The sequence below is a fragment of the Sceloporus occidentalis genome, unplaced genomic scaffold (assembly GCF_023333645.1).
Source record: "Sceloporus occidentalis isolate IW3139 unplaced genomic scaffold, rSceOcc1.0.p SCAF_2, whole genome shotgun sequence".
Classification (NCBI taxonomy): Eukaryota; Metazoa; Chordata; class Lepidosauria; order Squamata; family Phrynosomatidae; genus Sceloporus; species Sceloporus occidentalis.
Window position 1 is genome coordinate 58,090,558 of NW_028316982.1, and position 27,879 is coordinate 58,118,436.

The 27,879-nt window shown below is 38.9% G+C and overlaps 2 protein-coding genes across 4 annotated transcripts; one reads left to right on the forward strand and one right to left on the reverse strand.

Moving 5' to 3' along the window:
• Positions 1–835: 835 nt before the first annotated feature.
• Positions 836–21,873, forward strand: LOC149318387 (claudin-15-like). 3 transcript variants are annotated; one of them, XM_089509580.1, is made up of 6 exons: positions 836–851; positions 5,568–5,858; positions 14,392–14,556; positions 17,128–17,209; positions 19,097–19,198; positions 20,869–21,873. In XM_089509580.1, the coding sequence occupies exons 2-6, from the start codon at positions 5,639–5,641 to the stop codon at positions 20,966–20,968; spliced, it is 669 nt and encodes a 222-aa protein (XP_089365706.1). In that variant the 5' UTR covers positions 836–851; positions 5,568–5,638; the 3' UTR covers positions 20,969–21,873. The 3 variants fall into 3 exon arrangements, with proteins under 3 accessions (XP_089365706.1, XP_089365705.1, XP_089365707.1); XM_089509579.1 differs by lacking the exon at positions 836–851 and adding an exon at positions 5,213–5,261; XM_089509581.1 differs by lacking the exons at positions 836–851; positions 5,568–5,858 and adding an exon at positions 11,754–11,982.
• Positions 21,874–22,371: 498 nt separating this feature from the next.
• On the reverse strand, positions 22,372–27,499 carry DUSP28 (dual specificity phosphatase 28). The gene is made up of 2 exons (XM_089509582.1): positions 26,794–27,499; positions 22,372–23,986 (listed from the first exon to the last, which is right to left on the reverse strand). Exons 1-2 carry the CDS (start codon positions 27,139–27,141, stop codon positions 23,894–23,896), a joined length of 441 nt encoding a protein of 146 aa, XP_089365708.1. The 5' UTR covers positions 27,142–27,499; the 3' UTR covers positions 22,372–23,893.
• Between the last annotated feature and the right edge of the window lie 380 nt (positions 27,500–27,879).

Below are 27,879 nucleotides of genomic sequence, written 5' to 3' on the forward strand. Positions count from 1 at the left end.
GGGTTTTGTTTTGTTTTAATTTTTGAAATGTACTTTTTGAAGTTTTTTAAAATTAAAAATATATTATTTTTAAATTTTCTTTAAGAACATCACATTTTACCAAGTTTTCACTTTAACCACAGAAAACCATGTACATGTAAACATCCAAGAGTAGCCATGTTGGCCATATAGCAAATCCAAGAACATCAAAAATTCACCAAACTGATACCTTTATGGGAACAACCAAAATGCACACTATACATGCTGCAAGCTTTTGAAGTTCCAGTGGCTCCTTCATCAGGCAAGGTGTTAAAAAACATTGAAGATGTTAGTCACAGGACTTAATTTTGCTGTGTTTGTTCTTAGTTCAGATGGTATGGAGTGGTATCCTTTCAGGCTGGCACCTCCTCCTCCTCCTGGTCATCATGTGGCTGCTGGGAAATTCTCAAAATCCAGGAAATTTAACATCCAAAAAGATACTTCCTTTGCAAACTAGTATATCTCCAATTTTTTTTATTTAGGCTGTGTATATGACATTGTAATTTAAAGGTATAATTTAAATTTTGCTAGTTGTTTATGTCACAACTATTGCCATTACATTCAGTGATATATGGGAATTACAATTTATGAGTAACATTAGTAGAAAAACATTACTAAGGATTCTGTATGGTGTGATATGGAGGGGGGTGACATCATAAGTTACTGCATTAGGTGACACCAACCCTAGTGATGCCACTAATAGAGCCTACCAATGGCACAGTCCCACAAGGCCTTTCCCAAAACCCTGGAGAGGCTGATAAAGAAAATGGAGCACCTGGAGTTTCAGCTTCAGCCTTCAAGCAAGACTGCTCTTGCACCAAGGAAAGAATGGAGTAAGTAAATAAAACAGTAAAGGAAGATGCTGGCCATGATCACCATCTAGCAATAGTGGCAACAGGTCATCCAGGGCAAAGAGGGGTGAATTAATGTGGGATGAGCCAGCCAAAAAGAAACAATAAGATGCATGTTAGAAGCAGCTTAAATTGCCAAAAGACCAGAATGGGAGGGACAGGGCTGGAACTTCTAGTAGCTCATCAAGTGATGAGGTCTCTGCAGTTGGGGACTGCTGAAAGGCAGCAGCACATGTCCCTTATTTGCCTACATGGGACTTGTCAGCCTCAGACCCCTGAGTGGTGTGAGGGAAAGGCATGGATGCACATTGCACTGTTTTTTCAACTTTTGAAGATAGTGACAGTCCACCATGGAGGAGGAAAATTATAGGGAACAGATGCTAGATGGGTGTTATATGGATAAAGTCTGAGAATGAGAAAGTTCTGAAGTCGGTTGAAACTGTTGTACATGCTCTGGTAACCTCTCTCTTGGATTTCTGCAATGCACTCTACATGGGGCAACCCTTGTATCATACCCGGAAGCTGCAATTGGTGCAGAATATGGCAGCCCGACTGGTCACTAATACATCTAGGGCCAGTCATATAACTCCAGTGCTTAAAGAGCTGCACTGGCTGCCTATCCGCTTCTGGGCACAATACAAGGTGTTGGTCGTTACCTATAAAGCCCTAAATGGCTTGGGTCCAGGGTATCTGATGGACCGCCTCTCCCCATATAATCCGCCCCGCACCCTCAGATCATCTGGGCAGCAACTTCTAAGAGTTCCGGAGGCCAGGTTAGTTTCTACTTCCAGGAGGGCCTTTACGACCTCGGCCCCCAGCCTCTGGAACTCGCTGCCCGTAGAGCTCCGCGCAGCCACCTCCCTACCCCAATTTAAGAAAGGCTTGAAAACCTATTTATTCGAGCAAGCCTACCCCTGAATACTTCCCCCCAGAATGTGTACTCACTTCCCCCCTTTCCCTCTGCCAGCATTAGACTGGCACGAGGTTGTAATGTTTTTAATATGTCTAGGTTTTTATTGTGATATGGTTTTTTGTGTATTGCATATGCTTTGATGTATATTTTATTGTTAACTCTGTTGTGCACCGCCCTGATTTGAAGAAGGGCGGTATAAAAATAAAACTTTTATTTATTTATTATTTTATTAAGTCCGAGAATGAGAAAGTGCAAGAATCACCCCATAAAAATAAGATGAGAAGAAGGATGGCTGGATGCACAGGACATTACTACATGTGGCTTTTGGACCACAGTTTCACTGGGAAAGAAGTAGCTTTGGTGATACTCATTTCCTTTCCACTGGTCACCAAACCTATGAGTAGATAAATCAAAGTAAACCAGTCCGATTTGGAAGAAAAGCATTTTGCTGCTGTCTTTACGCTTGTCCTGGAGAACAGCCCCCATGGATTAGTGAATTAGTACCTAACTCAAGTCTAATCAGTTAAAAAGGGACTTTTCCAAAGCAGAGGAGTAAAACTCACTTGGCTCAGCCAAAGTAGAATGCTATGGAATTCCCTGGCACAAAACCCTGGGCCTTCAGCTTGGGGGTGATGACCTAGGAATACAAGAGCTGGAATGCATGTTGATAGTAAAAACTGACCTTTGGTCCATCCAATCTTTTTTCCTCAACACTACCATTAGGTGGTCTGATATTCTGGAATGACATTGCTGGCATGAGGCTGAAAACCTGGATAAAGTAAACTTGTGAAGTAAAAAGTGACCAGCACAGCTGGGAACTTTGTTGTAGCATTTAGTGGATGGTAAATTATTCCATTTTCTTTAGAGTCTCTGTATCATCCGGACAAGTATATCTGTTGAATAGGGGACACAACACTTGGCTGTGTGCAATGTCATGAGATGTCTTCTTGGTTACATCTACTTTGTTTAGTGGGAAGTGGGGACCTGTACCCAACTCTAGTTGGCTTTAGCATGGTGATCAGGTACAGTTGGCAGGAGAGAGAAAGTACTCATCATACCCATTTGGAGTTCCCCTTAAGGATTTTAGTGGTGTACACAACTATGGCAACATTGGGGACAGTTCTCTACCCATAGTAGTAACTAATGGACATGTGGAATCCTGCACCTGTCATTCTAGACCTACCAGCAGGCAACCGTGTGAGTTGGTTTCCATCAGCCAGCAGGTGACTTGACCAATGCCTCAGTCTGGATCCATGCTGGACAAAACTGTAATTAATAAAGTTGTGACCTTTTCCATGCCAACCAAATGCTGCTGGTATTAATTATTGCCAAGCACTACTGGGTCTGCCTTTAAATCAAGGGGGAGAATCATATGGGCTTTATGTTGCTGAATTGCAATTCCTGCCAGGACTCTTTCACACAGGAGAATGTTCCTCCATCTTGAATGGAGGGCAAAGGGTGGTCAATTCGAAGTTTAGCGAAATAGCACGGTTGATTATCAAACGCAAGGACTTTCACAGCAGCCACCCCAAAGTCTATCCAGTGCCGATTCAAAAGAAATCATCACATCAACCCCTAACCAGCGATTTTCAGACTTCAAATTAAGAGTCTGGCACCTGCGCAGAGAGCACCAGGTCGTGTCCCAATCCCTACACATCCAGGTGAAACCCAAAGCATCCTTCCTGTTTGCTTCCTTCCATTTCCTTCCTGATGCAGTCTCTTATTACTATTGTTTTGCGTTGTGGTGCATTTCGCGTTATTTCATCCATTTACATATTCCAACATGCAGGTTTCCAGCTATCTGAATGCCATCCTTTTATATATATCCTTAGCTATGTGCACTTATTTATGTATATATACATACATATATGCATACATGTATGCATAAATAAATGCATACATATATGTGGGTATATACGCCTATTTATGTATATATACATATATGTATCTATGTATGTATACACACATATATGCACATATATATGCACAGTGATACAGGTATACAGGTATTTATATGTATATATATAGATAGATATACTTGGTGTATCTATCAGTCTATCATAACTAGCTCCATACATATATATATGTAATACAGGTATCTATATACAGGTATACAGGTATTTATATCTATATACATATATATATTTGGTGTATCTATTAATCTATCTATCATAACTAGCTCCATACATATATCTGTAATAATACATACGTGTGTGTGTGCGCGCACACACACACACATATATATGTGTGCATATCTACTTATCTATACGGGTGTGTATATATTGATATTTGTTATATATATGTGTGTGTGTGTGTTTGTATGTATGTATGTATATCTCCAGGTGTATACATATATGCGCATATATACATACACACACACACACACACGGAGCACACACACAAACACAGGGTTGCAATAGTAGTAAAAGCAAACATCAGGCATGCTAACCGCACAATCACAGCAATGGAGCAGCAATGGAAACATATGCATATGACTGGATGACATTGGGGAGACATGGGGCATGTCTCACTCTCTCAGCCTCAGAGGAACCCCTTCCTCAGAGGGACCAGGCCATGACTCTTCTCAGGAGCCATTCATTAAAATGATCCCATCTTTCAAAAAATAGGACAGTCCCAAGCCTTTCCTTTGTCCTCCAACAGCCTCTAAAATGCGAAGTCCCAAGGTGACCTGGAAGTCAAATTGTTGAAGAGGATCATGGGAATTTAAATTTTTAAATGACGGGGGGTTATCCCAGGGCAGAAAGGAAAATGCATTCCACACCAACACTCATTCTAATGGACTCTGAATTCGCACAGGAAACGTACTTGTAACTTCGATGGTTGCCCGAATTTACCTAATCCTGGAACGACCCCTGGATCAATTTGCATTGGCTCTGCATTGGCTGCGATCCCGTTTGAACATATTTCACGAAATAATGCACAACCCCTGGATGACACTGGATTGGCGTTACTTTAAACTTCTAAATTAGCCCCATGTGAAAGAGTCCTCAGCCTTAGCTAGGGTAGCCAGTGGTGAGGAATGCTAAAAATTACAGTTGGATATCTAGAAGGCTTCATGATTCCACATCTACATTAAATGCAAAGAACGGAAGTTAAAGAGGGGACTGAGACAACATAGGAGAACTACAAAACAATTTTACTTTTATTTTGTAAAAGCAGGCTATAGGGTCAATAACTTGCAGCATTATACTATGCATGTCTGCTTAACAGTAGGTTCCATTGAATTCAGTTATGATTACTCTCAGGTATTAGGACTGGAGCTGTAGTTAAGTTCATTTGATCAATAAGGTCAGTGAACTGGCTGGGAAACCTTGAATTTTAGAACAAGGGGAAAGGTTCTAAATTGTTACAAAATCTTTACCCCAGCTTGATTAAACTAGCTCTCACAACCTGCTGACACACTGGGACTGGAAGGGCTACAGGGGACAGGGGAACACCCGAAAAGCTGATTGACAAAAGTAAGTATACTTGGACACTCAAACTTACATATATTGCTCAACATATCCCATTAAATTATTTCAATTTTTTAACAGCCGGATTTAAAATAAATCTGAAAGTTATGCTTTGATTGATTGTAAATACACTAGAAATTAATTCACACTGTATAGCAGAATACATTTTAAGATGACAAGAAAGAATTTTATAACTTTATATCATATTCATTTTATTTTTTTCTTAGCATAAGTATTATGTTAAAATGTATTTTTTCTTAGCATAAATATTAAAACAGTGAAATAACTAAGGTTCTCTCATTTGATTTTTAGAACATCAGTTTTTATTCTGATATCATTGTCTGAGAAGGAAATTTCTTCAAAAATTTAACTTGGACCGAAGAATGACATCAACAGCTATTCAGATCTCTGCATTGGTTTTGGCTTTTCTGGGCCTTACCCTTTTACACGCTGCCACTGTTTCTAACACCTGGAAATATTCTAGTACTTCAACAGAAATTATTACTGCAAGTTGGATTAATGAAGGTCTCTGGAAAAGTTGTGTAGCTACATCCTTTGGATCAGTTCAGTGCAAGACATTTTCCTCCTTGCTAAATTTAGAAAGTAAGTTGTGCCTTTTGTAACTGGAATACTGCTTTATGATCTTCCTTTGGACAGTCTTTGGCAAATTAGAGATTTCTCCAGTAGCTGACACTGTGGTAGGAATATGCTTATTTACAAGAAAATCAGAACTTTAAAAAAAAATGTTAGAAAGGGGGCTCCCTGACTAGTCTTTCACTCTACAGTTTTTTCACAGAATTGTATAAGATCATCCAGATGATGATGACATCTTTGGTTTACAGGCCTCAAGGGTTTTCCTAGTGCTTTTTCCATCTTTTTTCTTATTAGAAAAACACTCTTGAGGGAGAAAAAAGATGGAACAACTGTATACTGTCTGTAGTGCCTTTTGTGGACAAGTACATGTGGTCATTCCATTAGGCCCGTCTTTGTACTTTCATCTTGGATATTCTTTAGTACTTGTTCCAAGTCTGTGATGTTTTCTGCTAGTAGTATGGTGTTGTCTGTATATCGCAGATTGTTGATGTTCCTTCCTCCTCTTCACACCGCCTCCTTTTGTGTCTAAAGTTACTCTTCTTATGTTATTTTCTGCATGCAAGTTGAACAAACTAGGTAACAGAATGCAACTTTGCTTGACCTCTTTTCCAATTGGGAACCATTTTGTTTCTGCATATTCTGTTCTAACAGTAGCCTTTTGTCCTGAGTACATATTTCTCATCAGGACTCTCAGATGTGGTGGCAGTCATATGGCCTTAAGAGCCATCCATAGCTTTTCATGATCTATGCAGTCAAAGGCTTTGCTATAGTCTACAGAACACATGCTGATCTACTTTCGGAATTCTTTGTTGCACTCCATGAGCCATCATAAGTGTGCAATGTGGTCCCTAGTACCTCTTCCTTTCCTGAACCCTGCTTGCACCTCTGGGATTTCTCTTTCCATGTATGTTTGGCATCTATACTGCTGAACAACTGCTGCTCCCATCCAGAGTGTGGAAAAGTTCTAGTTTTGAACTTCACCTTCCAGCATCCCCCATCATGGCCACTGCTGGTTGGGCATTCTGGAAGTTTTTCAGAAAAGGAATTTTCCTCCCACTATTTATGACTTACAACTGAGATGGACGGACGGAATCTTAACAGCATCTGTAAGCTTCAGGTTTCCCATCCTTGCTTTAGGGAATGTCTGAGAAAGAAATCCAAAAGGAACTGAGCTATTCCACTCCGCACCCACCTACAATTCCATTTTGAATGGTTTCTGCATTTCCTTGGGTGAGATTTGAGAGGTGTTGCTGAGTATAGGTTTACCCCAGTCTGCACAGAAAGTACATGTCGGTGTCTACTTTGCCCATCTCGCCATGTTCCTTGTTTAGTATAATATTGCCAGACTTGGGGAAGAAGGTGATATTGAGATGAATCTAAGTGCAGACTGATAACTGTTGTGTTTGGTTTATTTGTAAATCTCATGCAAGGAGTACCATGCTCCCAAGCAACAAGACTCTCTTTGGCCTGATTCTTCCTCTGCCTGTCTCCAAGGCAACCAACAGGCTTTTCATCCACAAATGTGGAACTATATCATCAAATGAGGTTTCACTGCCAGTCTGGGCCTGTGGGCCCTTCAAATGCTCCTGAGGGTGGGGATTGAAATCTGCCCATTCCTGGGGAGGGGTGTATGTCTGCCATCTCTCTGTTCTCTGTCCCTTAGAGCTCTGGAGGCTCAGGTTTCTGACACCCCCCACCCTTTTCTCCCTTCTTCTCCCACCTTGTTTTTTAAAATTGTGTTCAGTGTTAGCAATCCTGTGTGTTCAAGGTTCCACACAGGTACTGGGGCTTATTTATTAGGAAGCAGAATAAAGACTGTGGAAATACTGCAGAATTTTGAGCATAATTTTTCTTGCATGGGAGATTAATACTATGGTCCTATAGTTGCTGCAGTATTTTGTGTCTCCTTTTTTGTGGACGGGGATGTAGATCAATCATTTCCAGTCTGTAGACCACCATTTTGTTTTCCATATTTGTTGACATATATTATTTTGCACTAGAGCTGCTTCTGTCTGTGTACATTGCAACAGTTCAACTGGAATACCATCTGTTCTTGGTGATTTATTTTCCCCAATTTTTCTTATTGTAACTTCCATCCTCCTTTTTAGAATTTAGGGTTTGTCTTCATATGGCTCATCACTTCATGTGTCATTCATTTTTTAATCTCTTTCATATAATTCTTCTGTGTATTGCTTCCAATGTCTCGTTATTTCTTATTAATCTTGTAGTATGTTCTTTTTGGGTCACAGAGCATTCTAGCTCTTGGTTTGAACTTCCCTTTGAATTCCCAGATTTTGTGGAAGTGGCCTCTCATTCTCCCTATTTTGTTGTTTTCTTCTATTTCTTTGCATTGATCATTAGAGTAGTTCTCTTTATCTGTGTGCACTAGCCATACAGTTGTATTCATGGTTCTGGTTTTGTTCCCCTTCTCTTCTTTCTTTTATTGCTTGTAGTGTTTCGTCTGTCATACATTATTTCCTCTCTTTCTTTTTGGCCACTAGTAGTGTCTTTCTGTATTTTTTCCTAATTATATCCTTGGCTTCTGCCCACAGTTGTTCAGTTAATTATATTAATTAATATATTAACACACACTCACTCTGTGTGTGCACATGCATATATATATTCAGTTATATATATTAGAAACTGAAACCCTTCTGGGTATGGTAGAAACAGCTGAGTATTTATATAAGGTAGCTATCTAAAGCATACTTGCTGATAGTTTTTTTATCATGCACATTCATTTCCACTATTTTCCACAAAACCCAGATAATTTATAATTATACTCTTATCATCTTATCTCTTATACTAAATCAAGAAAATGATCCCAGCATGAACTAACCATTTGAATAGGTCATTGTTTCTAACTACTTTCTAATGATGCCTTAATCTGTGAGACTTTGTATCATCGTGCTGTGATCCTCATACTGTGTTCAGTAAACATATTAATCATGTTCTGTCAAGCTTTTATTTTGCCCTCAGAATAGAATATAGTTGCTTGAGAATTTATCAGCTTAACAAGAATAGTTCTGTAAAAATATATGTACATTAGGAGTATGATTCCTTTTACATTCAGCTGATGGAATTCATAGAATCATAAGAGTTTAAAGGGATTCCAAGGGCTTCTCTACCTACCCTTGCCAGTCCTTTAATCCATAGCTAAAGCATTGCTGACAGGTGACCATCAAACCAGTATTCAAAAACTTCCAATGAAGGAGAGTCAATCTAACACCCCCTGTGATAGTCTGTTACTCTGTCAAACATCTCTCAGGAAAAGAAAACCCCTCATGTTCGGTTTAAATCACCTTTCTTTTAATTTCAGTCCATTCATTCAAGTCCTTTCCTCCAGCAATGGAAAATAAGCTTGCTTCATTTCCTAAAGGAAAACCCTCCAGATATTCAAAGATGGCTATCACATCACCTTTCACTTTTCTCTTCTGGAGGCTACTGTGACACAAAGGTGTTAGAATAGTGTCCTCCTTACTGAAGGAGCAAGACATTCCAATATTATATCCAGACTCTTAAGAAAAGCAGATTTGTTTGGGAGCCAAAGGCAGACATGTTCTCTGTCTATGCAGACAAAAACCAACAAGCTGTTACTAGTATTACAATACAGGACAAAAAACCACATGTGTGTCACATCACAGGCACATTAAAAAACTGATAGCTGCTTTGGTTCTTAGAATGGGGGATGGATGCAAAATTTATAGTTGCATGCATATCTTTATTAAGTCAACCACAATCTACTGGTTTTCACACTCTTTAATAAAGGTATTGACCAGCAATGGGTGATTCTTTTATTAAGATTAGAATGCCACAGATAAGTATGCAGAGTTATAGTATTTAGTTGATTCCAAAGAAGAAATTAAGAAATAGAAAGGGGTGGGGATTGCAAGTAATCTATTCAAAGCTCCTGCTAGATGCAGGAAATCTAATGTATCACTGCCCAACATAGGGCTGTTCAGGCTGTGCTGAAACTTTTTTGCCATATCAAGGCATTGAAAATTGCCTTGTGGTCGTTTCTGAGCAGCAAGCCCAGTTGTGTGCAGCTGCTCTGCACATAGTCTGAGGAATTTCTGCCACACCACAGATTCTCAGGTTTACAGTGCACTCTTGCTATCTGCTGGAATTTGCTTCCAAGACCCCTCATGGATAACAAAATGCACTGGTGTACTGAAATGGCCTTCCTTATATAAAATGGCAAAATCAAGGTTTATGTTTTGGAATTAATATCTTTTTGGAATGTTTTCAAGCCATGGATGGTTGAACCCAACTGTACTTTGTACAGATACTGAAAAAAACTGCCAAACAAGACTGCCAGTGGGGATTGATGAAAAATCATTTAAAGCAATCTTCTTCAAATGTCAGCTCTTTTGGACCAGGACTTGCTTGCATTTTTATGTTGTGAGGTTTTCGTGTGACAGTCATACCACCTCCATTTCATGTTGTGATGTTTGCTTCATGTGAACTAGTTGCCATCTTTAAGCCCCTTGAAGCTTCATCTTTGTGGTGCATATTCCATGTGGGCAGTTTGTGTTGAATAGTTCCTTACTCTGTGGATTGACTGCTGCACCACATGGTTTGGTTTGGCACTGCAGAATATTACTCATTTTCAAATCCAGGTATTTTTGAAGCGTTGCAAGTATAGAGTTTGATTAGCTATTTAAAGCCAATCACTGCAGTATCTGCCTTAATTTACTTTAGTCCTTATCACACCACTTCATTATAATGTCATAGCAGTGATTTGGTCCCACTTTTGTTTCAGCCTTATGGCACAACATCTTGGTTCTCTGGGTACTGTACAGTTGCTGGAACCTAATTTTTTATGATGAAAGTAATCTACTAATAAACCCCTTTCCCACTACAATTCAGTAGCTGGTTTGAGTATAAATGTCTCATTCCACCTCATTGCGAAAATGATCAGTTAGTGGATGCAGTGGGGATGTGGTCTGGTTGTCCCTCCCTTGGGGACTCCCAAGGAAATCTTCAGCAAGGAAACCCAAGACTATATCCAGTGTTTGGGCAGAGGAAACAAAACTTTCAGAGACAGGCATTCCATTTGTTTAATTGTTGCTATTGGTAAGGAGTATTGTTACTGATATTAATTTATTATTAAAATGGTTTTGTTTTATAAAACCCTCTCTTTTATGAATGTCAGTATTTAGAACCTGGAGGTATAATTAAGCCCCCCTCTCCCCAAATCATGTTGTCACTCTTCCTCCTTTTGCACTAATTTGCACCTGCCATAAATTGCCAGCTTTTGGGGGGATCTAAAACCTTCCTGAATGTTAAATTAATTGTGATTGGTAAACCTATTTTTGTAAGTAAATAAACTTTTTTGGACCAAAGCCAGCGCAACACAATTTGCTTCACAAAGAAAGGACAGGATACCATCCTTCTCTCTCATTCCAAACACAAAAACTAACTGTATTGGTAGTTTTATCTTATTTCAACACTGGCAATAGGACACCTGAAAGTGGGAGGCTTGTTTGGGAATCCATGGCAGGCTGCAAAACAACTCCATCTTCTTCCAACAGCTTGCCTTCTCTTCTTGTTCCCTAGCATCCAAATCTTGAGATGACTGCTTCACTTTACCTAAGTCTAGTTCTGTTGCCTTGGTTCAGGAGAACAAAGGGTGCAAATGATGGATGAGAATATGTGCAAATGCCACCCTTTAATTTTTACCAAACAAAATCTGTTTATTGGTTGTTCTTTTGTAAATCCAGGGCAATTTGCATTTTGTCCTTAAACCACACCCCCAGTTATTAAAAGCCACTGTGCTTATCATCTACTTAACTGAGCAAAGAGCGAAGGTAGCTTCATTTTGGAAGAAAGTGGAGCTAAAACAGCAAGTAATGCCCTTCCATGGGATTTTTTAATGTTTCATATTAATATAAATAGATATTAATATTTTCAACTATGTCTATTATTTTGGAACTTACTGGTTTTGCATTCACCTTGGGTGGATGGGTGATTATTGGAGCAACTTTATCAAATAGTTACTGGAAGGTCTCCACAGTACGTGGGAGTGTGATCACATCCTCCAGCTTGTATGAAAACCTGTGGCACAGTTGTGCAGAAGATAGCACTGGAGTCTCCAACTGCAGAAAGTTTGATACTCTTCTGGCACTTCCTGGTATGAGTTTCTTTGATGTCCATGGTGAATTAACATGATGGTGACATAAACACAGTAATGAAGATCATGGTCCTTACTTACTTGCTAATTAGCTTACTTGCTGTTCACCGCTATGATCTTTGGAATAGCGGTATATAAATAAAACAAATTATTTATTATTATTATTTGTATCTATTATGTTTCCAAATTGAAAATATAATTAGAACAGTGTTTTAATAACATCGTTTAGTTAAGGGTTTTTGTTTTTTTATAGAATAGGGTTGGAGCTAGACTAGAGTACATCTACTAAACTCAACTGGGACTTATATCAATTGGGGTAAAATTTCCTCCCATGGATGTAATTTGTCCTCCTCTTAGTATAAGTCAGTTATACTCACATTTTCTTGCAAAGTCTTAGAAATAATTTAGAAATGTTTATGAGAAGAGAAGATCTGTCCCTGAAAAATGTATTGAGAATATTTTTTTTCATTTAGTGTGTGTATGTGAATATTTGGATATTCACATATCCGAAAGCCTGAGATTCTCCTAGCTTGATGGGGGGCTTTGTTACATCTTATTAAGCTCTGGAAATTTAATCCCAGGTTCTAGTAAAACTATGTTGATCAGGTTCCGCTTCTAAACCCATATATGTTCAATATGTATATGCAGATCATTTTCGAAGGTCTGAGATCCTCTGTTTGATGTTTGTGTGTGTGTTACATTTTATTAAATATTTATTATTTTATTACATTTTATTAAATGCAGTTGTCCCTACACATTTGTGGGGGTTAGGAGCACAGGAACTGCTCCTCTATGCCATTTTTAATAGGGACTTTGATAAATTGGTGAAGTCTGTGGTCAAATGTTTGGTTGCTGGGAGGAACTCAAACTGGTAGGGTGGCTGGCCTGGCCACACAGTCATTCTCTCGTCCACTCACTTGGGCAGGTGGGAGAGGGGAAGAAGTTGGGACAAGAGGGTCCATCCAAGGGGATTTCATGTGGGTGGTCAGACTGATAGGAAAACAAAAAAGGGTTTTGGTTGATATGAATATGTGGCTATATGTATAGTCATATGGATGTCAGTGCGAATGCACCTGCTGTAGTTGTGTGATCCAAAATCTGATTAATTGAACACATGACCATGGAAGAAACACCCTTTTATACTGATATGACTTTGGGGGAAATGTGTGGCTTTCAAGACTGATTTGAGTGCAGATTAAGCTGGGTGCATGTGACTTTGACAGAGTCAAACCAGGGCAGGAGCACTATATAATAGGCCTTGTGTGGATTCAGCCTATATCCCCCTGTTTACATGTTAATAGGGGAAGTTATTCCTCTCATTTTCTCCCACTGAATTGTTCAAACAGCCAAGATGCATAAAAAATATTCAGTGTTCCAAAGAGAGGAAGCAGGTATGGGCTGGACAGCATGCCTGGACTGAGATTTACAAATGGACAACTGATTTGATATTCAGTACACAACCTGTCTGAGTTTTCATCTTACGTTTTGTGAATCCACAACCAATTAGAGTAAATACTATTGTCTGAAAGGGCACATCTCATGTAAAGGGCTTAACATGGCTGATTCAAGCCAAATGCAGTGTTTTGATGTTACATAGTTGTAGATTCCTAAGCCAAGTACATTTTGGAGCAGCTAACTCTTTCAATTGGAGGGTGATCTCTAGATAGTGGCTAATAATTCAGTGACACAAGAGATTGTTATATAAACAGAAATTATGCAACTTGAGTTGATTTTTTACCTGTCCTTGTCACTTCATGCATTGATCATGTACTATTAATTGATGCAGTAGCTTAATAAATTACTTTATGAATCAATACCTGCTGATAGGTGGTGTCTCATGGCACTTTTTTCTTCATCACTAAGATGGTTATGCTTCAGATCCATCCACCGCTAACATACTGCAATATAACGTCTACATAATTTGTTGATAAATGGGGTGTAAATCCCAACAACTAGATGGAATTAGGTGAGAGAGACTTGTAAAGCTAGGAAAGAAACAATAGTTTCAAAGGTTAAACCAACCTATCATAATGGTTAACAAATGAGAGGAATGTTGGCATATAGGATGTTGGCAATGAATACATCCATTGCAGAATTATGATTTTTGGGCCCCACATGCATAACATGATTTACACATTCGTATGTCTGTAAGTGAATTCCAGCCAGTATATGGTCATGTAAAAGGTGCTTAAATGTTTTGACTGGGGGTAGTCATGGTTGGGCCAAATCCTTCCATGTATGCCACAGTTAGCTTTCAGATGCTGACTGTTCTTAAACCAGATATCCAAATAATGTACAGTCTGCCCAATACTGCATCCAGCCAAGTATTTGATCAAATGGATAGATATTGTTTTTTTATATGTTCTTTACTGAAGCTGACATCTTTGATCAATTTCCCCTTTTCCACAGCTTATATTCAAGTATGCCGAGCCCTGATGATCACTTCCCTCATCTTGGGCATGTGTGGTACTCTGTTCACGTTGCTTGGCTTGAAGTGCACACAACTTGGATCCAATAGTGAAAACACGAAAGCAAAGATTACCATGACAGGTGGAACGGTCTTCATTTTAGGAGGTGAGACTATCTAGTAGACCAAACATCAGAAATGAAGATAATGGTATAAAGTAAGAATATTAAGAGCCAGTCTGGTGTAGTGGTTTGAGAGTGCGCCAGGAGGCTAGGGTTCAAATTTTTGCTCTGGAAATGGTAAGCCCCCTCCATACAAATCTTGCCAAGAAAACCCATGATAGGTTTGCTCTAGGTTAGCCATAAGTCAGCTATGCACCTTCCTGATTCTGAATATAAATATATCTTACACTATATTCAAGATACACACAAAACAAAACACAAAAAGCCCTCTACTGCTTGGGTCCAGGCTCTTGGAAGGATGGTAGCCTTTTATTAGCCCATTAGAACTGTATCTTCTGGAGAGGCCCATCTCTGCCCCACCACTTTCTCAGGATTATTCAGTGGAAACCCCTTCTTGGTCACTGCTCCCAGACTTTGGAACTCCCTTCCCAAAATAGCCAAATAGCCCTGTTTTTCCTCTCCTTCTGTCAACATTGAAACATTTTTATGCTGTTAGACTTTAAGAAAAGAATGGGGCTTTCTAACGCTGTGTAGTGCTGTTTCAAGGTTTGTATGTAGCCTTTTAATGAATTTTAATGTCTGTGATGTTTAATGTTTGTAATTTTATAAATTATTGACCATATATACTTGACTATAAATCAACCTCATGTATAAATCGAGGGCAATTCCAAAATTATGGCTTTTGATATGACCCCATGGATAAGTCAAGGTTAAAATTTAGGAACATGTAACAAATGATCTTAAGGATGAAGCAAAGGAAAACGACGACAAAGAATGTAAAAAATTCCAGCAGACATAACTGTTTGTGCTGATTAATAATAATTATAAATGTAAAGGCATTTAGGGAATATGCCTTTCTGTATATTCATAAATTTTAGCATAACTGTCTCATTTTTTAGTAAATTTAATTACATATGGAAATCTCAGCTTTGTACTCTTAAGTTTTATTTTATCCCTGAGGTATGTTTTTAAAACAATTTTACAAATATTTCATATACATTGTTTCAGACACAAATGTAACTTTTTCAGTTGCTAGAAAGAGTGACATGTGTTGATGGAGTCCTTGCCATTTCCCTTTCCTGGCTTCGCTTTAGTAATGGCCTCATAAAATGGTTAATGAGACAACTACTCAGGACATAGCCTTTAAACAACCTGTGCTTGTGCTGACTTGAAGAAATTGCTTTCCTTGGCAAAGAGCGGTTCTTCTTCTTATCTGTCTAACTTTCTTCTGAGGAAGAAAGTTGCCAAGAAAAAGTGCTTGACGCAACTGCTTTTACCAACTAAAAGATAAAGAAGTACCGTACAGGACTGTGTTTTTTATAGTGAGCTAATTAAATTGATGAATTCTTTCTAATTGTAAAATAGAACACCTTAATTTACAATATGGCCTAAATACTCGAAAAGTAGTAGATCCTATCTCATCTCAAACGCTAAGCAAGGTTAGGCTTGGTTAGTACTTGGAAGGGAGACTACCAGAGAATACATGCTGCTGTAGGCTATATTCAGAGAAAGGTAACAGCAAACCATCTGAGTGTCCTTGCCTAAGAAAACCCTATGAAATTCATGAGGTCAGTCAGCATGAATTAACAGGGAACTTATAGGCACATAATACTACTGCTACTACTACAATGACATAGTAAAGAATATCTAAAGGTTAACATCAGAGTTGGAGCTAGAACAGGATGACCAGATATCCTAACCACAAAGGAGGACAAGGCACCATGAAATGTAGGACATTCAAGAGAAATATAGGACATGACAAAATAAAAGCTAAAAACACTCATATGAAGATAAAATCACAAGACTATGGAAAAGGTTCTGCAGAGAGCTAGAATGCAGACATAAGGTGGGAGAGAATCCAAATCCAACACTTCTATGTGGACAGATGAGATCTGTAAAGTGCATCTGGCAGCCGACTGAGAAGGGGACTGTTTTATATTATTTCTTCTGTAAGCCTGGATCAGTGGCCCAAATTCCTATTGCCCTATGCACGCTTACCTGGAACTGTGAAATTTAGTGGGGCATAGTGAGAGTATGGTTTCACTATACATGTGGAATATCAACAACTGAGAATCCATGGCTACATCCACACTTCAGAAATAAACCAGTTTGACACCACTTTAACTGCCATGGCTCAATGCTATGGAATTCTGAAAACTGTAGTTGTTGTGGCACTTCTTTGGCAAAGAAGGCTAAATATCTCCCAAAACTACAGTTACCAGAATTCCATAGCACTGATCCATGGCAGTTAAAATGGTGTCCAACTGGATTGTTTCTGCAATGTGAATACAGCCCAAGATTAAGATTGAGACCATTGACTGAGAGGATGGAAGAGGTTGGTTTATTTTCTTTTAGAATTATTTTTTCTCATATATAAATTCATGCTGACTGAATAAACTAATTGTCTGTAACTCATCTGATCAGGTGATTGCACTTCCATTCATCATGAGGCTGCCCAGTTATATATCGATACAGGTTGTATGCATATGTGTTTTCTGAAGGCAAGAGAATGGCCTTTATCAATATATTTTATAGTTTATCTATATTTCCCCCCAGGTCTCTCATCAATGATTGCTATTTCATGGTATGCAGCAAGGATCACAGCTCAGTTTTTTGATTCATTTTATGGTGGAAGCAAGTAAGTTAATGGTCATTCCTGTATTTTAAACTCAATACAACATTTGCATTACACTTTGGAATAGTCAAAACATGATCCTATTGTAGAGTTACAAATGCATAAGCATGTAGTTATGGTGCTATGCAGTGACTCACATCCTGATCTTCTTGATCCCCTCTTACCAGGCAGCAGCTATCAATGGGCGGGATGGATGGGTCCTGTTCCCTTGTCAAACAGTAAGCAGCTAAGTGACATTCCCACCCCTTTCCATAAGGAATCACTGGTGCAAGAGGCAGAAGCAGGACCTCTGCCGCAATTGTGCAGGAGGTCATGTAAGTGAGGGGAGGTGGGATCATTACCTTGCTGCTTCCTGATAATCAGAGGAACATACCAGCTGCTGCCTGATAAATGAGAATAGGGGCACTTTATAGCCCCTAAACTACAGTGGACCCTCCACATTCACTGGGGTTAGGAACGTAGGATGCCTGTGAAAGTAGAAAAACTGCAAATTAAAAAACTACTTATTTTTAACCTAAGAGAAAACCTCTGTAGGTATCTCTAAGTCCTCCAGGGCAACTCTATGGTCAACATCCACCAGAAGCTGACCATAGATCGCACTAGAGGGCCTACAAATGCCTAGTAAAATATTTTCTCTAGAAACCTCTACGTCCTTCAGCATGAAGGTTAACTTCTGGCAGAGTCACACTGGAGGAGCTAGAGATACTGTACCTAGAGAGAATATGGCCTGGGACAGACCTCCGAGAAATGGCGTCCTGCCGGTGGCCTAGTTTCCTCCACAGGGATGGCACAGCCCCCAAACTGCACACTGTCCCTGCGGAGAAAAAAGAGGTTCTTTTTCCAGCACTGCATGATGTCGCAAGTGCACCAATGGAGCACTTGCAACGTAAATGCCATGTGGCAACTTGCAGATGCTGCTTGGTGCTTACATAACAATGGTGGTGACCCGTGTACACAGGGCACCGCCATCATTAGCCGCCGCACCATCCCCAACCCTAGAATCGGTGCCGTTATGGCGCAAAAGGCCAGTATGCACCGCATCTATATTAATCAAATCCACAAACAATCAAAGCCACAAATGTGAAGCGCTGACTGTAGGGGCTATATGTAAGGCTCATAAATATGAAGCAGTCATGAGTTCATAACTTGGTTATGCATTCATAACTGCCCAACAGGGTTTGAAGATGCTAATCTACACAAGCCAGTTATTTATTATAACATAGATGAAAATTAAACCAATATTTGGCTTTTGGCTTTTTGTGCTTATCCTGACAAAATGGACACAGTTAAGAGTGATACTATTGTGTTACTTCAGAGACATTATCCTACAGTCAGCCCTCTGTATCCATTGATTCTTTATCCAGGGATTCAACCATCTACAGCTTGAACATATTTTTAAATATAATTTCCAAAAAGCAGCCCTTGATTTTGCCATTTTATATAAGGGATACCATTTTACTATGAGACTTGAGCATCCATGAATTTTGGTATCCACAGGGGATCCTGGAACCAAACCACAGTGGATATCAAAGATGCACTGTATTTCCTGTTTTGCCAGTTCCTGACTTCTGTTTCTTGTTCATTCTGGATTGTGATCAAGAAACACATGAAATACAGCCTCCATGCCCTACAGGATATCAGATATTTGTGATGCAAGAGGGATTACTGATGGAAAATTGCAGTAATGGAGTGCTCTGTGTCGATCACAGGCCACCCCACCTGTTTGTGCTAAACTCCACTATGCAGCCCACTTCATTAGTTCAAATTCCCATCCCACACAACCATAGGTGTCACCTTTGTCCTAATGGCAGCCACTATATTAGTATAATAAAGAACACAAGAAGTTTGATTTGATTGTATGATGTTCTGTTCAATCTTCTTTCATTCCAGATTTGAACTGGGGTATGCATTATACCTAGGTTGGGCTGGTTCCCTCCTTTCTATGCTTGGTGGGGTCTTCCTGACATGTTCAGCATGCAGAGGAAAAAACAGGTAACTGAAATGTTCATATTAAAGAGCAGCAGGTATAAATGAAAGGAACAGAGTTTTCAGTTGTGCCAGCTGCCAAGGAAATATCTGGATACCTTCTTTGCCTGGTATCACTTCTAAAATATTTCAAATATATATCTAATTTATCTATGAAATACATGCACTATATTACACTGAAATAAACAGAGGCAACTTCTGAATATGGATAGGATTGGATTAAAAGCTATCTAGCCTGATTCTTGAAATAAGAGTAACCTCTATCATTTTATGAGGCTTAATATTTCTCAGTATTTCTCAATATTTCTCAAACCATCCATTTCCTCTCTCCAGGAGACTGGGGTCTGTTTCAATCATAGTACAGAAACACCTATACACCTCAATTTGCTACACTGCATACACACAACCCATGCAACCAGTATTGATGCTCTGGCAAATATAACATTGGAAAAGTTATGTTTTTGGATAATTCCCAGAATCTCGTATCAGTGTTGTCCATGTCATATGGAGAAACTAGGAGTTGTAGTCCAAACAGTAATTTATTTAAGATCAGGAATATACCTGTGTGCTGAACCTATTTCCAAAATTTGTCACTTGTTTTGTTTTTCAGTGTCCATGTACTTATAAATGGACTATGAAAGGCAAAGAAATCAATACAAGGCTGAATATGCAGGACCCTTGAAAACAAAGTGAAGATTTTGACAAGCAGATGAGTGTTAGGGTTCATTAACCTCCTGAACATCAAACTGGATGAATGGTTATTTATTTATTTCTGACAATTATATTCCTTCTTCATCTCAAGAAACGTGGAGCAGCTTGCATGAGGATTATATAATTGTATCCTCACAGCAGCTTTGTGAGGTAGTTCATCTGAGAAATAGTCCTTGATCCAAGTAAGCTTTATCACTGGGTAGAAATCTGATCTCCCAAAACTTTCCACCTGAATCCAACACTCTAACAATATATTGGTCTTTAGACCTTTGAAAATGGCTTTATTTCTAGTTGTCATTCATGAAGTAGAGAGTGACAAATGTGGTCCTGGTACATAGGTACCATGAAAAAGAAAAGAAAGAAAATGGCTTTATTTCTGGTTGCCATTTTAGAGAGTGACAAATGTGCTCCTTTTGCACAAGACCTTCATACCTCTACCTCCACATCCAGCACATGGAAGCTAGTTTCCCTTTAGGCTGTGTCCTGAGATGGCTTGTGATGCTAATGTACAAAGTGGCATTGATGATTATAAATTCTGGGAATTGCTTCATCTGGATTTTCAAAGTACAGTGAGCCATTGGTAGTCACTGGGGTTTTGGTTCCAGGACCCCTGTGGATATCAAAATCTGTAGATGCTCAAGTTCCATTATATACAATGGAACAGTAAAATTGTGTAACTTATATTAAAAGGCAAAATCAAGGTTTGCTTTTTGGATTAAAAAAATATTTTAAAGCCATGGGTGGTTGAATCTGTAGATGCAGAATTTGAAAATATAGAGGGCTGACTCTATAATGAGTGTTACTTCATTGTTATTAGAGGGAAGTCTTAGTTGTTTCTTTTATTGAACTCTATAGACTAAGGAAGTTTTTTTAAACAATGTGTTGATGTTTTCTTTGAGTGAAATAAAAAATAAAGATAATGATAGAGAGTGCTATAGAACATGTAAATATCTTTTTAATTGCAGAAACCAGAGGTACGATTACAGTGCTGCCAAGCGAACCAATGAATCTCGTATTTACATCAAAAAGTCGGAGACAGTCACGCCTGTTCAAGACTATGTTTAGTTACGTTAATATTTTCCATTTTCAAGCTCATTGTGAACTCTTCCTTCCAACCCACGTTTTATTCTAGACAGACAATTTTCGTCTTAGTACCAAATACTGTGGTATGTATAAAATTTCCTTCTGGAAATAATCAAGAGCATGGTATGGCTGTGTGTGAGGACAAAAAAGAGAAGAGGTTGTAGCTGTATTCTGCAAACCCAAGGAGTGGGTTGTTGTTTTTTTTAGCTTGTTGAATATAATGTTTCTTCTTGCATTGGAATGCTTTAAATGTATAATCATTTCAAGAGTAACTCAGCACGAAATGGTTTAGTAATTTGAAGAATGTGCATATAAATTCTAAATTGTTCAAATGGATTCTTGCTAAATCTATTATAATGGTAACACTGATGTGTTGCTTTGCAGTGTAATCCTAAGCAAATCCTAGGTAGGTTAACTCAAAAGGAAGTCCCAGTTAAATGTGCATAGGATGCAGTCATTGGCCAGACCCCTGCTGTAGTTTACTGTGATGTAAGCCTCCCATGTTGCACCACCATAAGTAAGTTTTTTAGACATTACAGAAGGAGGCATCCAGGGTCTCCTTGCACAATATCTTTGTTCTTGGTGTTCAAAGTCATTTGGAGACTCCCTGGTGTGTCCCCCCCCCCCCCACACCACTGATTGGCGGGGGGCACCCCAGACATGATCCATCTGCTTTTGCACAGACAAGGGAGAAGCAGCTGTCTGCGTCCTGTTCACAAGGGACCCTTTCCTGGGTGCACCACATGGCTTATCAATGACTATGGGTGCAGAGATGCACCTAGGAGCTCTCCACCTGCCCTTGTACACCAAGGGAAGAAGGAGTAGCCTGTACCCTCCCAGAGTAGTCAGGATTGAATTGCAACTCCCAGAGACTGGCATGCTGGTTAGGGAGTGTTGCAGTCCCTCCTCCCATTTATTTTTCTGAGTTGTACCTAAGGATGTCTGTGGAGTTCATGACAGACGTGAGAGTTGAATTTCTATCTCCTCATTTATAAGCTCTGCACCACAGAATTCTCAGTGGACAGAAATGTTAACAGACATATTGTGCAAGAACCTTTGTTACATGTTTATAGTAAACTAGAAAAGAATACTAAACTATTTACATATGTATTCTGTGTATGTGTCTGTAACAACCTTGCTTCTTTTCAACAATGCTTTGCTTCTGGTTGTTGGAAGATTTTTTGCATTCTCCCCCTCCCCCCTACATAGATAGGGATTTCCTACATGCAAACTCTCTCTTCCTTTTAGGGAAGCTTACTCACATTTTCTCAAAGATTTTCAACTGAACTTCATATTTTCCATTTTCCTCCTCTCTCAACTTTATTTGGAAACATGGTGAGATAAAGATTTCTTTTTTTTTACGTGAACTATTCACTGGCTAGCCTCTGTGAATATATAGATAAAAGTCATTAGTAAACGTTTGAACTGCAAGCTACCTGTGTTGTTTTTGGAGGTAATCTCAGATCTTAGGGAAGCATAGTTAGACAAGAGCACATGTCTGCTACTCTGCTGATTTAAAGCTAGACCTTAACAGGCTTGGCTTTGATATTTTTGATATTTAAATATTTTTGTTTCCTTACAAATGTCTGAAGCCTTGGGAAACTTGAATTACCCTACATTTTTGTTACCTCTTTTTTACTGCTAAAGATTCAGGCTTACATCTCCAACTGCTTGGGGACAAATTAAATGTTACAAAGATGTATGGAAACCCCCAAACCTTCCTTTAGATATTAAAATCATCCAGAATGGTGTGATTCAAAGCATAAAAATGGGATGGGGCAGAAGCTTTAAAAGAGAAGGTAACAAGAAAGGTGGTCGGGAGAAGCAGCTAGTGCTTAAAATTTTTAAGTAGTACCACTATTACTTTGTCCACTCCAAACTGCACCATCTGCCCTATTAATCCGCGCTTTATATATTAAAAAAAAAACACCCATTAGTGGCCCTTAATAAAGATAAAGAATCTTCCAGGAAAACTATGGCTTCCAAAATCTAGTTAGGAGAGGTTTCTAAAGACATTCTTGTTACATGAACCACATTAGACTTTAAAAAAAAAGGCTATGCTACTTCACAAGCAAATCATTCTTATCTCAAAAGAAAATCACTAATGTAATTAGATATAGATCAGGGATGGGGAACCTACAGACCTCTGGATGTAACTGCAGTCTAGCTGCTGTCATTCCCCACAGTGTTTAAGGATGACAGAAGTTATAGTCTGATATTAACAAAGCAACATGTCACCAGAAACGTAACAAAGATAAATGAATAGCCAGAAACAAATATAATTGGAAATAGTGACATGAAATGCAAAAAAATAATTTGATTTATCTCAGACCACAAACCCAACAAAGGTTTTATTTTATATTTTACAAACCCATCCTAACCAGACCTGTGTATTTCAGCCTTTACTGGCATGATCTTTTGAAGCACAGTTAAAATGTATGAATCAGAAATAGATAGACATTTTTGTTTACATATAGTTGATTGTCATGTTAATATTTATGTACATGTTCAAAGCATATATCATTTTTGGGTTAAATAAGGCATTTGTGTAGCCTCACTGCATTAAAAACATGTTTTAGACATGTTTTCTGCATTCTCTTCATCATGGGTTTAGGAGAACACACACTGTTTTCATTGCAGCTAAGAATCTGAGAATAGCAAAAGGACCATGTTTCATTTTCTGTTTTTCTTTGCAGCTTTATGGCTACTTTATTTCCTAACATGACATTTGAGACAATCAGTGTGGCCAGGATAGCCTACAAAAACATCTCTTTGAGCACACCATAAGGCTTTCTTCTAGTTGTCAGTGTTTTTCCATGCTATTTAGGAACATACATCTCTTTCCCAAAATGATAACCTGGAGCAAAATCATACTTATTGTGAAGTTCTTTTTTGTGAAGGATTGGCTCAATGCTGCACTTGTAAATGTTCTTCATATTTCTGCAGCTGAGACCAAAATCCTGGGTTGGGCTCTGCTACTGGCCTGGCAGTCTTTACAATCTAGAGAGGGGAAAGAAAGAGAGAGAACACAGGATTATACCTAGTGGAATAGAAATCTTCCCAGTGAATTAGTTCCAGAAGCCTGAAGAGTTTAATATCACTTTGTTATGAAGAGGAGTTGCCAGTGATGGAGAGTAGGGAAGTGAACATACCCAGAGGTTTAATTTGAATTTTAAAAGCAATCTCTTGGGAGTTGAAACTGTTTTCTAAACAGGATCAGCACCCTGGATAGCTGTTTTGAGGGGGTTGGACTGGATGGCCCTTGTGGTCTCTTCCAACTCTATGATTCTATGATTCTATGACTTCAGGTTCACCAGATGTTTCTGAACTGTAGTGCCCATCATCTGCATGCAGCATATCAGATGGTGAAGAATGATGAATTATAGTCCAAAACAATCTTGAGGGTTGCTAGTTGCCTGCCCTGAGCAAAAAGGATCAGATAGGAAATGATGGCGGGGAAACTGTCTGAGACAAGGAATAAGCCTGCTAGAGGCTGCTCCATCCAAATATTTTTAGGAAACTCATTCATGCCAGTTTTCAAAGATGGCATAGTGAAGGCAGTGGCATCACTAGGGTTGGTGTCACTGGGTGTAGTACCTCATCCACTCCATTGACCTCCCATACAACATTAGAAAGAATCCTTAGTCATATTTTTTGTACTAATGTTGCTCATAAATATTTCCCATATATCACTGAATATAATGGCAATAGTTGTGACATTAACAACTAGCAAAATTAAAATTATGCATTTAAATTACAATATCATACACATAGCCTAAATGTATTTATACATACCTAGTTTCATGTGGTTAAAATGAAAATTTGGTAAAATGTGATTTTTTAAAGAAAAATAAAACATAAAATATTTTAATGTATTTATTTTAATTAAAATTTAAACATTTAAAATCTTGACTATCTCATTTTTCTTCCCAGTGAACCTCACCCCACTCACACCATTTCTTCAGGGTTTTAGAGGAATGCAAGTGAATGCAAGCCCATTTCTGCCAAAAGACAGATATTTGGGGAGCAGTGGTATCACACACCCCTTTCAGGTCTTACCTAGTGCAGCCCACACCCCCTGCACCCTTCTAGCGATGCCCCGAATGAAGGTCCTATGTGAAATGGATTAAACTCTCTTTGGGTCTTAATTCTTTCTTTTTTCTGGAGTCACCGAACAAGGCAACTCAGGACTTTTTCACTCCAGCGGCAGCTTTTAAACTGCTGTAGAAATTTGATAATAGTGCCTTTTGCGATACCTTTTGCATGACACTGTCTCCCTCTTGTTGCTGTCTTATCCTTGAAGCAGTGGCTAGCCCACACCTTATACACAGATTTTTTATACATGGATTCAAGCATCCACGGTTTGAAAACCTTTTTAAAAAGTATAAATTTCAAATATCAAACCTTGATTTTCCAATTTTTATAAGGAACGCCATTTTGCTATGTCATTATATTTAATGGGACCTGAACATCCACAGATTTTATTATCCATGGGGGATCTTGGAACCAAACCTTAGCATATAACAAGGGTCCACTGTATTTCTTACATCTAGTATAATGAACTACCAGGGAAAAGTCACATATGATGATGTTCATTAGTTGTGAATAGAGTTGCCAAGTGAGGAACATCTCAGGCCCTAAGGTTTCATAGCAAATGTCAGAACTAGGGCCACACTTTCTGATGTCCAGGGAGTGAGACCTGGTGCAGTCATAAGCATCAACCACAATTGCTGAGAGCATGTCAGTCAAATAAAAAACAAATCACAAATTCTAATGAATGAGACAAAGCTAGGCGGGGCAGGGTTTTTTAGAAGCTCTGTAGCATCTTCTCCAAAGCAAATTACAGCAGTAGGGGCTGGTGGCATATAGGGATGGTAGAATCATTATTTTCAGGGCAATTCTGTCTCCCTGAGCTTCCTTCCCGCCATCCTGTGGCCCAGAGAAGGGGAACCAGAGCCTGAAATCTGGACCCCCTAGATGTGAATTATAACAAATAAACACCAATATTCAGTGTTTTTTGGGTTTTAATACATGCTCATTTAATTTAATTTAATACATGCTTGGGTTTTAATGTAGGCTCATTGAGAAACCTGCAAACCTCCCTCAACAAATCAGACTAATTTTGTTTTACAGACATTTTTAATTCTTGAAGATGACACTTTAAAATGTACTTGCCACTGGTATATTAATTCAGTAGGTTTTAATTGAAGAAGAGGAAATGTTTTTGTGATAGTTTATTTACTTTATGTGACTGGAAGAAACAAATCAGACTGCCTTGATAATTAAGTTGTCTTTCTAATACTGTACACTGGTTTCAGTGGTATAGTGAAGTGAGAGCTCACAGGGTCAAAGTATTGGGAATTATAGTTTATCTGGGACAAAGACATCATTTCCTACTCAGTGCTCCTTCTGAATGTAGCTACAGTGTTCACAGTAAAGAGGGATATATTTTCCCCAACAGCATTATCTGATAGTCTTGTTTGAATGCAAAGTGCATTTGTGTCTGTACACATCCACAGAGTTACCAGCAATTTTGGATACTCCTAAGGGTTGTGATACTGGGACACAATGATATGCACCAATACTTCAAAATACAGTATAACATTATGTCACTGGTTGGTTTCATTTTTAAAAAACCTACTAAAATATCATTTATTTCCAATATTAGAAATCAAAACATTGCCACAATGTTTGTTTCACATGCAGCTGAAATATTAGTCCTTCTACCTGACAGCTTAAACAACAGAACTATATATAATAATGACAGGGTTTCTTCCACCGCTCCCCCACCCACATGCTCATAGTACCTCAAAAGCATCCTTCAGGCTGAGATGTTGGTGCCTCATCAAGTAAGCTGTGCAGATAGCAGCAGATCTGCTGCGTCCATTTTTACAATACACTAAGCACTTCCCGCCGCTCCGGACTGTGTCTTCTATGGCATCGCTGCAGTGCTCAAAATACTTATACAGGTCCTCGGAAGGATCATCAAAGACAGGAACCCTTTGTGTTTGGATTTGCTGAGAGCTTGGGAATGGCTGCTGTCTCGAGACATTGAGACAGAATGTAATTTTTTCCTGAGTGAGGAGATTCTCGCTGCAGGCTGACCTAGAATTGCTAATAAATAAGGAGTCAGTGACCTTACAGAGGTTCAACATTTGACAGGGCAGAGGGGATGTGAATGCCGCAACAAAAGGCCCTCTTGAAGCTTTCCCTAAACAGAATGATGGGAAGCTGAGTGGTGTTCAAGATCCAGTCCCCTTCCAAAAGTGCTGTGTTGTCGGATTGCATCGGATGTCTTGTTCTGCAACCATCTGTGTGCTGTGCTATATTTGTTCTGCTTGTAGTTTGAGGGATTACATTACATGAATCTGTCTATTAGCACCTTCTGTAAAAATGGCAACACTAATGTTACTCAGGCTCACAAGAACAAAGCTCTTGTTTTAATCTAAATTATCTCTGACATTTTGCTTACCCATGGGTTTTTATTTAAAAAATTAAATTGTTCCTGCTCTTTAGAAAGCTTGCTATTTGCAAGACTGTTCCTTGGGTATCTTTTTCTCAGAAGTCTGTATGTGAATGGGTTGCAGCAAAAAGCAGTTGTGTGTGTGATGTAAAAGACTACCAGCTTTATAATGGCAAACGTTAATGAAATGGACTGTAGTCTGCCAAAGCTTATACAAATGTATATTTGAAATGTAAGGTGCCAGTGCTCTCATTTTCAGTCAGTATGCAACATTCTGAATATTGCTCCTTCTTAAATTTGTAGTGCTGGTTTATAAGTGTTGCATCTATACTGCAGAATTAATGCTGTTTGAAATTGCTTTAACTGCCATGGCTCAATGCTGTGGAATTCTGGGGTTTGTGGTTTTGGGGGATATTTAGCTGTCCCAAGA